General features: G+C 44.2%; 1 protein-coding gene across 3 annotated transcripts; it reads right to left on the reverse strand.

Annotated features, from left to right (window-relative positions):
- Positions 1–5,530: 5,530 nt before the first annotated feature.
- On the reverse strand, positions 5,531–8,776 carry CNPY2 (canopy FGF signaling regulator 2). Of its 3 annotated transcripts, none has more exons than XM_006075026.4 (6): positions 8,458–8,776; positions 7,718–7,830; positions 7,458–7,573; positions 6,482–6,685; positions 6,224–6,320; positions 5,531–5,696 (listed from the first exon to the last, which is right to left on the reverse strand). In XM_006075026.4, the coding sequence occupies exons 2-6, from the start codon at positions 7,803–7,805 to the stop codon at positions 5,653–5,655; spliced, it is 549 nt and encodes a 182-aa protein (XP_006075088.1). In that variant the 5' UTR covers positions 7,806–7,830; positions 8,458–8,776; the 3' UTR covers positions 5,531–5,652. The 3 variants fall into 3 exon arrangements, with proteins under 3 accessions (XP_006075088.1, XP_025139540.1, XP_044797445.1); XM_025283755.3 differs by lacking the exon at positions 8,458–8,776 and adding an exon at positions 7,960–8,338; XM_044941510.2 differs by lacking the exon at positions 8,458–8,776 and adding an exon at positions 7,991–8,014.
- Between the last annotated feature and the right edge of the window lie 1,987 nt (positions 8,777–10,763).

Below are 10,763 nucleotides of genomic sequence, written 5' to 3' on the forward strand. Positions count from 1 at the left end.
AAAAAGTTAAAGGAGAAGGATTAACATGAATAAAGCAGCCAAGTGAATTATAGGTCCAAATACAGCTACGTGTCTGAAAAACTGGAGGGGACAAGGGAGAGAAGACTGAGAATTGAGGTCATCTTGACCTTGGGAATGACCTCTTTAAAATGGACAAGGGCAATAGTGCCCTCTGGTGGCCAAGGATAAGTAGAAGAATACACCCTAAAAATTCATCAGTAAACCAAACTGCAGAAAAACATCTACTTCTGCTTCATTGACTATGCTAAAGCCTCTGACTGTATGGATCACGACAAACTGTGGAAAATTCTTAAAGATATGGGAATACCAGAACACCTTACCTGCCTCCTGAGAAATCTGTATGCAGGTTAAGAAGCAACAGTTAGGACCAGACATAGAACAACAGACTGGTTCCAAATTGGGAAAGGAGTACGTCAAGACTGTATATTGTCACCCTGCTTATTTAACTTATATGCAGAGTACATCATGAGAAACGCTGGACTGGATAAAGCATAAGCTGGAATCAAGACTGCAGGGAGAAATATCAACAACCTCAGATATGAAGATGACACCACCCTTACGGCAGAATGCAAAGAGGATCTAAAGAGCCTCTTGATGAAAGGGAAAAAGGGGAGTGAAAAAGTTGGCTTAAAACTCAACTTTCAAAAAACTAAGATCATGGCATCTTGTCCCATCACTTCATGGAAAATAGACAAGAAACAATGGAAACAGTGACAGACTTTATTTTCTTGGGCTCCAAAAATCATTGCAGATGGTGACTGCAGCCATGAAATTAAAAGATGTTTCCTCCTTGGAAGAAAAGCTGTGACAAACCTAGACAGCATTAAAAAGCAGAGACATTACTTTATCGACAAAGGTCTGTATAGTCAAAGCTATGGTTTTTCCTGTAGTCACTTATGGATGTGAGAGGTGGACCATAAAGAAATCTGAGTGCTGAAGAATTGATGCTTTTGAACTGTGGTGTTGGAGAAGACTTGAAAGTCCCTCAAGAGTCTGCAAGGAGATCAAACCAGTCCATCCTAAAGGAAATCAGGCCTGAATATTCATTGGTAGGACTGATGCTAAAGCTGAAACTCCAATACTTTGGCCACTTGATGGGAAGAACTGACTCATTGGAAAAGACTCTGATGCTGGGAAAGATTGAAGGCAGAAGGGACAACAGATGATGAGATGGTTGGATGGCATCACTGACTCAATGGACGAATTTGAGCAAGCTCCAGGAATTGGTGATGGACAGGGAAGCCTGGTGTACTACAGTGCATGGGGTCGCAAAGAGTTGGACACGAATGAACAACTGAACTGAACTGAAACCAAACTCCTTTACTTAAATAGGTAATAACTAAAATTTGTTGAGTACTTACTATTTCCAGATATTGTGTAAATGTGGCACATGCATTACCTTAATTGATCCTCACAACTCTAAGGGATGTAGGTAACAGTAGTATCTTTACATAGGAGGAACCCAAGGTTTAGATAAAGTATCCCACTCAGGATCATAGCTTATAATTGGCATTGCTGGAATTCAGACCTAGGTTGGCCTCACTCCAGAAGCTGTATTGTAATTACTAAGCTGTATTGTTTATATGATGATGACTGTATATTATCAGCTGCAACTCAGGAAGGGGACTTTGAGTCATTGTTAACTGTCTCTTGGGCACATTAGCTCAGTGGTATTTTTTTTTTTTTCAGTGGTATGTTTAAAGATATTTTAAAAGATAAGAACTATAGGGAATTCCCTGGGGTTCAGTAATTAGGACTCCACACTTCCAATGCAGGGGGAAGGGGTTTGATCCCTGGTTGGGGAACTAAACAAACAAAAAGATAAAGAACTATAGTCTCATTCATCCTGTAAAACCTTTGTACACTCATACCTGAAATACATGATAAATGATGACCTTCCCAGTATACAGGTAATAAAGGTAGGAGAGACAAACATTTAGCACCTAAAAAGACCAGGGGGATAGAATGGACTTCTTACAAGGAATAATCAGGCTGGAAAAAGGCTGAAAAGTGGATACAGTGCTTTTTCACTGTACATTATTAGATTCAGAGGGCTTGCATTCAAACTTGAAGGTAGTTTTCAAACAAATAAAAGAAGTACTACTTTACAGAGCCACTAGGGACTATATGAAGACTCCACTGGCCTAGGCATGAGGTGATCACTGGGGATGAAGCCTTGGATACCGCAACCCTCTTTGAGCTTGTTTTCTGCATCTGCAAAATGGGAGTAATATCTAGTATTTCTTAGAGTTATAAAGATTAAATAAATGTGTTATATAAGTAAAATATTTATTTTTCCCTTATTATTCATTTTTGTCTTATATTTAAAGGATTTTTGTTCCTGCTTAGAATCCTTTTACAGCAAAAAGAAAATCCTCTAAAACATAGACTAGATTTTCACACAATACATTTTCCTAGTCACCCTGGATCTCATTTAACACTGTCTTTGGGAATTCCCTGGCAGTCTGCCTGAGTTTGCTTGGGGAACTAAAACTATTATCAGTTCAGTTCAGTCGCTCAGTCATGTCCAACTCTTTGCGACCCCATGGACTGCAGTATGCCAGGCTTCCCTGTCCATCACCAACTCCCAGAGCTTACTCAAACTCATGTCCATTGAGTTGGTTATGCCATCTAACCATCGCATTCTCTGTCATCCCCTTCTCCTCTCACCTTCAATCTTTCCCAGCATCAGGGTCTTTTCAAATGAGTCAGTTCTTCGCATCAGGTGGTCAAAGTATTGGAGTTTCAGCTTCAGCATCAGTCCTTACAATGAATATTCAGGACTGATTTCCTTTAGGATGGACTGGTTAGATCTCCTTGCTGTCCAAGGGGCTCTCAAGAGTCTTCTTAAAATCCTGTAAGCTTCACCAAACCAAAAACAAAAGAAACAAGGCTATCACATTGTCTTTGGGAATGTTTCATTAAATGCTAACATTTTTCTGATAAACTCATTTAGAAGGCATGTAAAATTTAGGGTGTAACCATATATATGAGGTTGAGTATGAAAGTGAAAAGTCAAAGTGTGAGTCACTCAGTTGTGTCCAGCTCTTTTTTCGACCCCCTGGACTGTAGCCTACCAAGTTCCTCTGTCCATGGAATTCTCCAGGCAAGAATACTGGAATGGGTTGCCATTTCCTTCTCCAGGGGATCTTCCCAACCCAGGGATCAAACCCCAGTCTTCTACATTGCAGGCAGATTGTTTACTGTCTAAGCCACCAGGGAAGGCCAGGGTTGAGTATATGCTCTACCAAATACTAGGCTAGAATAATTTTAGTAGCTCCAGAAAGGTTCAGAAAAATTCATGGATTCCTTGTGTTAACCTGTGGTATGAATTGAGAGATAAGCAAAATATATCCTCCTGACCTTCTGAGGATCAAGTCAAGGATGATAAGGTCCACTCTTTCCCATATGAGACACATGCCTGTGTCCCAGTGGCAAAAACTCTTGGTCTGGAACATTCTTAACAGCTGTACCTTGATAAACTAATGAGGCACATCACAAGTAACTTGTTTTATTTATTTAAATTTGTAAATATCTTTTTTGTGTATAAATTAGATGAGTTTTGGGTTCCCCATAAGAGTACTCTCACTTATGTTTCTGAGAAACTTTCTGGTGGAAGAGGAAGAGCTTTTCAGACTGCAAGCAGACGATGGACAGAATCCTAGGGATACTCATAGGGGAATGAAGCATGTGAACATTATTCACCTGCATCACAGAAGACATAACGCTTAGTAGTAACGGCTAGAAAAGTGATTTGACAGGATACATTTCTTATGACTGATGAGAGAAAGAGTTAGCACTTGACCCTGAATTTAGTTGTCAACTAGTATCAGGTGCTTGCTCTGAGCTAGTTAGATTTCATAGGGATTTCTGGTACACGAAAGCTTTGCTGAACATATTCATTCCATGTGCCAGGCTTAGTGCAAGGTATGAAGAGGGGAAAAAAAGACTTAATACAGAAGCTACTTCACAGCTATATTAGATCAGTTGACACTTGGGAACATTAGCTTATAGATTCAGTTTTGCCACTAAATACAGAACTTGAGGACCTGTGGTTTCTGTGGGCCTCAGTTTCTTTATCGGTAAAATCAGTTACTTCATCTGCAGAAGTGAACCTGTAAGATGACCTTGGGGGTATCTGTGACCTCCAAGGGCCCTTAGATTCTAAAGTGCTTAGTTTAAAAAGTCTTTGAAATGGGGCCTTCCCTGGTGGTCCAGTGGCTAAGACTCTGCGATCCCAACGCTAGGTACCCAGTTTCAATCCCTGGTCAGGGAACTAGATCCCATATGCTGCAGGTAAAAGTTCCCACAACTAAGACCCTGCACAGCCAAATAAATAATTTTTAAAAAGTCTTTGAAATGTAATAAACCTTAGTAACAGGTGTTTCTCCCTAGGACAGATGTTCCATTCCAAACCCTGAGACAGCCACTTTAGGATCAGGGTGTTTTAGAAGCTCCTCAAAGAAGTATCCTTTACATTTTCATCCTGTGTCCCAGGACAGAATCTCTACGCACAGAAAGTGTGTGTAGTCCACACCGTAGTGTACTTATAGTCCACAATGGCCATAGCTAGGGATGGAGATGACATGTTGCTGTTGGCATGGAATCTGAAAGCAACACCTTTCCTTCAATAACATTTCTTACCTCATCTCTCCCTATCTGACAAAGCCCTTACTTGTCAGCTGAGATGATCACATCCATTTGCCCTTTCCTGTCTGCTCTTGCTGATCCCTCCATCTGGAAGGGTACAGAGGGTAAAATAATCCATTTCCTTTAGGACTGTGCTCTATCTTATGTTTCATCAGTATGAATACAACTAATTTCTAGAATCCTATACTACCATGAATGCGTGCATACATGCTAAGTCCCTTCAGTCATGTCTAACTCTTTTCGACCCCATGGACTGTAGCCCGCCAGGCTCCTCTGTCCATGGGATTCTCCAGGCAAGGATACTGGAGTGGGTTGCCATTCCCTTCTCCAGGCGATCTTCCCAACTCAGGGATTGAACCTGCAGCTCCTGCACTGTAGGTGGATTCTTTACCGCTGAGCCACCAGGGAAGCCCATACTACTATACACTTATTCATGTTCCCTAGCTTATGCATAGAGGTTCCTCTTCTCACAATAATTAGACTCTAAACACATTATATTGAGTAAGCACTGAATAAATGCTTATCCAGTTTGTTAGTCCATCAGGAATTTCAGATGACAAAAGAATTATGGTTCAGGCTCCTCAGTCACTCAGTCGTGTCCAACTCTTTGTGACCCCATAAACTGCAGCACACCAGGCCTCCCTGTCCATCACCAACTCCCGGAGTTCACCCAAACCCATGTCCATTGAGTCTGTGATGCTATCCAGTCGTCCCCTTCTCCTCCTGCCCTTCTACCTTAGCACTATACAATTCCCAAAGCTTTTCCTTTCCTTCCCTTTTTTTTCTTCCTGTCTGGAATCTCCTATTTTCAAGCCTAATGTAAGGGCCAATTCTGGGCATGAAAAGACAACACAGTTCATACTTTTGGTTTCATATTTTTTCAGTTCATTTCAGTAAAAACATAATATAAAAGGCATCGCTACCCTCTTCCCCTCCTGGGGGTGATCCATCAAGCTTGTCAGTCTGAGCTGCTCCAGTGGTTCACAGCTCATCATGGGATATGTGCAGGGCATGGTCACATAGATCTGCAAATAGCACATGACAGTTTCAAAGAAAACGCCACTCTCACGCTGATATATGCCACAATCAAGAAAATACCCCAAAACAAATTGACACACACCGACCACCATTTTTCAGATCATATGCTTTTTTTTTTTTTTTTGCCACACCTCAAGGCATGTAGGGTCTTAATTCCTGACCAGGGATCCAACCCATGCCCCCGGCAGTGGAAGTGCAGAGTCCTAACCACTGGCCCACCAGGGAAGTCCCCCACCCCCCAGCATAGACTTTAAAATGACAAAACTCTCCCATCATCCTCTCCCCTCTATGTATCTCAGGTGAGGGAGCCACAAATTCTGAAAGCTGATAGGAAGAGAATGCAGAGGATCAACCCAAGTCCCTAAGCCATAAGTAACTCTTAAGTTAACTTCATAGAGTAGGCTGGAGGAGGAGGTGTTGGGGGTGCTGGAGGACAGGGAGTGGGACACACACTAGAAAATGCGCCAGGTTCCACAGAGATGTGAGGACAGGAGGTAAAGTGACCGTAGCTTACCTGTTCGCTTACTACAAAGTTTGTCTTTAACATTGTCAGCCTCTCGGGAAAAGAATTCAATGAGTTCATCCTCGTACTCCTCCACAATGCTCTCACACTGTCAACCCAAGGGAGAAAGGAGTGAGAGAAGCCAGCAAGGGGAAGCCTCTGGTCTCCACCTCCAGAGAGGAGGAGAAGGACATGAACTCAAATTTCCACTTGGGCTCTCCAATAACTCCCCTAATTTTCAAGAACCAGCTACCCATTCCCATAGCTCACCGCGAACTTGAGGGTGCCACTGATGTCTGAATCAATTCGAATGCCCTGTAGGTCCAGTTCACTGGATTCTCCATTCCGGCCCACGACACGTACATAGTTCTTGCGGTGCGTGGAAGGGTCAATCTGTTCCCCATACTCTTTCATCCGGTCGCATACCTCCTCTAGCAGCTCTGTGAGGTGGGCCTCTGAGCGAGCATAAGGCACCTAGAAATGTCCTCAGCCTTGGGTCATATTCTTCTACCTCTGTACATTAATAATTTATACCCTTACTTTTCCTTCCAAATCTAGCTTGATCAACCTACTCTAAAAAGCCTTCTCCAATTTAAAACCATTATGATTTGTGTAATTCTGAAGTCCTAGTGGCTCAGCGGTAAAGAATCTACCTGCCAATGCAGGAGACCTGGGTTCAATCCCTGGGTCGGGGAAGATTCCCTGGAGAAGGAAATGGCAACCTACTCCAGTATTCTTGCCTGGGAATTCCCATGGACAGAGGAGCCTGGAGGGCCACAGTCCATGGGGTCGCAAAGAGTCAGATACAACTTAGCAACTAAACAACAAAAGTCCATTCAAATATGTGATCTTATTTTACCTCATTATACAAGCGGAAAAAATAAAATAGGTGTCTTTCCAAATTATAGATAAATGACCTCTTTGATTAACTCTGGTCACTATGTGTTCTCTTCCTTTGAATTTCTTTAATTCTTATGGCTGTAAGGTTATTATTTTTTTTTGGTATTAAAATGAGGCTAATACCTGCCCTTAAAAGGAGAGCATCAGGCAGTTGCATGCACGCTAAGTTGTAACAACTTCTACAAAGTATTAGGATTTCTGCTGTATTAGGGAGCCAGGGAAGCAAATGTATGGGATACAAGCCTCCAGCCTCTTCCAAATGAAACAGCCCAATCTTTTAGATATCTCATTAGTTGAGTTCTCATTCAAAGTTAGAATGAGCTATTTGGGGGAACAGTCAAATTACCTCCACCACTGACTGGCTGCCATCTGGATTGATTCGGAAAGAGCCCATCTGAATGGTCTTCTTGGGATCCACCTGGGCAATTTCCCACTCAAGTTCATCCACCAGAGCCCTGCAAGCTGATGCAAGGGGGTAGGGGGAGAAAGGAATCAACCTACGGGCTTCCACTCATCCTTCTCCCAGGCCTTGGATCCCATCCTCTCCAAGGCTCTATCTTCCCCATCCCACCCTGCTTCCTCCCATTTCTTCTTCTGTGCCTTTACCTCCACAGTGTAGATCCTGGCTCCTCCGGGCCCAGGTAGTTCCCAACAGGGCCCCCAGAAGCAGGGCCAGCCAACCCCAGCCTTTCATCTTTGACGCAATGGGGATGCTCCACCTGGGTTTAAAGCATAGATGTGAGAAGCCTACTCCATTCGCCCGCCCCCCACCCCCGGCCGCCACAACACCCAGTCAGCTTCTAATCCCCGCCACCACCACCCCTCCCCATCCCTCATCCCAAGCCTACAAAGGCCTCAGTGTGATCTGGCTCTACTTTCCAGGAAATGGCCTGGACACAAAGGGGCTCCTCTGTTCCGGCGCTCGATGTCCCGGAGGCCCCGGGGCAGTGGGTGAGAGAGCGGGCTTGGGACTTGGGTCTTAGTTCCAGATACTACGTCGACAGGTGAGCCCTCAGATGTTGGTACTTAAGCGGTGGCTGCCTAGGATCACAGGGCTATGTGGCAGTCATGGGTTGGTGGCTGGGATTAAGCAAGGATGACAGGCACAGAGGAGCTGCTGGCAAGGAGAGTAGCTGATTCTGGCCAAGAGGTAGCGAGGTGGCTGACTGGCGAGAAGAGCACTCAATAACTAGGGCCTATTTGGACCCAGCACCGAAGACTGCTGCATCCCCACCTCCAGCCTATAAGCTATTCCTCCGTGCGGACCAGCCCCCTTTGTAAAGACCCCACCACTGCCTTCGCTCCAGTCCAACCCCAACCCTCAGTGCCACTCGGATCCATCCCACCTCTGCTCCCAGGGCCGCCGCCGTGGCCCAGGCACTGGAAGACAGCCGAACTCTCACTTTAGCTCCCGACCCTAGCACCTGGCTGCGGGGGAGCGGGGCTGTCCGGGCTTCTCCAGAGCGCTCCTGCGCGCTCCAGACACGGGGTGCCCCGGTGACTGCCTGAGCCAGCTCCTCGAGTCCTAAGTGGATTCCTAAGCAGGGCTCAGAGGCGCTACAGTACGCGTCGCACACCGGAGACCGACCCCAAACCCGCCCCTCCAAACTCTCGCGCGAACAGGCAGCTTAGGAGCGGCTCCCAGACAGCAAGGACCCCGGTGGATCGCAGGACCCAGACTTGCGTGGCGAGGAGCTCCACGTGACCATCAGAGGTCAGCCGAAGAATAGGAGTGGCTTGAAGCAGGGTCAGAGCCTGACGTCGTGCGCGGAGGCGGTCAGGCTCACACACGCCAATCTAGGTGGGCTCGGACCTTCTAAAAGAAAGGTATGCGGCTAGCCAGTGAGAATCCCTGGTTTTAATACCCGGGAAACTACATCTCCCAGGAAGCACCACATCACCACACTGATACTTTGTTAGTAGCTACAGGTTTTAAGATTCCTGGGACCTGTAGTTTGTCAGTTTCTCCAACTCACATTTTACACAAAACGGGGAAACCATACTGTACCTCTTAAAAGAATCCGACCCTAGGGTTCTAGGCAGCCACACCAAAGGCCTAACTGCCCAGGAATGACATGCATCTCCAATATCCTGAATTTTGGACTTGAGAATTTTATCTTCATGGGTGAGACTTTGACTTAGTTTTTTCCACTTGTAATATTGGGTTTCCAAAAGAGTTCCTTTGGTTTTTGTCATGTAAGATGTCTGTAGTAGTGCTTAGTTGTCTTTAACTTCATTCGAAGCAATTTTGTTAGATTGTAGTGTGACAGTTGTCATAACTAAAAATACTTAGCAAAATTGGTTAATTTTTGTGTAGCCATTTTACTATTTAAGATGAAAGAAGAAAGCAACGTCTTTGGCATACTGCTTGTTTCGAGAGAAAAAAAATGCAACTGAAACGCAAAAAGATGTGTGTTGTGTGTGGAGAAGGCGCTGTGATTGATGAAATGTGTCAAAAGTGGTTTGCAAAGATCTCGGCTGGAGATTTCTTGCTGGAGGATGCTCCACGGTTGGGTAGGCCAGTTGAGGTTGATAGCAATCAATCAAGACATTGAGAACAATCAATGTTATACCACGAGGGAAGACAGCTGACATACTCAAAATATCCAAATCAGTGAAGAGATTTTTTAAAAGAATCCAAATCAGACATTGAAAATAATTTGCACCAGCTTGGTTGTTTTGTTGTTTGGATTCCACATATGTTAAGTGGAAAAAAAAACCTAAAACATCACCTTCTTGGCTGTATTTCCACATGCGATTCTCTACTAACCCTAACGAAAACGTTCTGTATTCTTTTTTGGCCACACTTGGAGGCATGCAGGACTTCCCTGGCCAGGGATCAAACCTGCGCCCCTTGCAGTGGAAGCACAGTCTTACCCACTGGACCACCAGGGAAGTTCCAAAACCTTGTTTTTAAAACAAATTGTGATGAGCAATGAAAAGTGAATACTGTACAATAACGTGACACAAAAAAGATCATAGCACAAGCAAAATGAATCACCACCAACTACGCCAAAGGCTGGTCCTTATACAAAGAAGGTGAAGTTGTGTGGGATGGGGAGTTCTCTATTATGAGCTCCTTCCAGAAAACCAAACAATTCCAAGTACTGCTCCCAGTTAGACCAGCTGACACCAGCACTCAATGAAAAGTGTCCTGAATTAACAGAAAAAACATAGTCTTCCATTAGGAATAACGCAAGGCTTTGATGACCAGGCAAAAACTGTTCCAGCTTGGCTGGGAAGTTCCAATGCATCTGTTGTATTCACCAGACACTGCACCTTTGGATTTCCATTAATTTTGGTCTTTAGAAAATTCTCTTAGTGAAAAAAATTTCAATTCTCTGGAAGACTGTACAAGGCACCTGGAACAGTCCTTTGTTCAAAAAGAAAAGTTTTGGGAAAATGGAATTATGGAGTTGCTTGAAAAATGGCAGAAGGTAGTGAAACAAAATGGCTGTTCAACCAAGTTATTGGTGAAAATGAAAAATGTGTCCTTTATTTTTACTCAAAAGCTGAAGGAATTTCTTGGCCAACCCAATAAAAAGCCAACCCAATAAAAAGCCAACACAATAAAAAGCCAACACAAAGGAGAGGAGGCTGAAGTCAGAGAACCCCACGTGCAGATATTTCTAATGAAATAGATGACACTCAA

Source organism: Bubalus bubalis, chromosome 4, assembly GCF_019923935.1.
Source record: "Bubalus bubalis isolate 160015118507 breed Murrah chromosome 4, NDDB_SH_1, whole genome shotgun sequence".
NCBI lineage: Eukaryota > Metazoa > Chordata > Mammalia > Artiodactyla > Bovidae > Bubalus > Bubalus bubalis.

Excerpts from the sequence above, each read along its gene's own strand:
- CNPY2 (XM_006075026.4), bottom strand. The coding sequence starts at position 7,805 with ATGAAAGGCTGGGGTTGGCTGGCCCTGCTTCTGGGGGCCCTGTTGGGA. Across the intron at positions 6,686-7,457 it reads GCAGCCAGTCAGTGGTGGAG|GTGCCTTATGCTCGCTCAGA; the intron begins GTAATTTGACTG and ends GGACATTTCTAG. Across the intron at positions 6,321-6,481 it reads GTGGCACCCTCAAGTTCGCG|TGTGAGAGCATTGTGGAGGA; the intron begins GTGAGCTATGGG and ends TTGGGTTGACAG.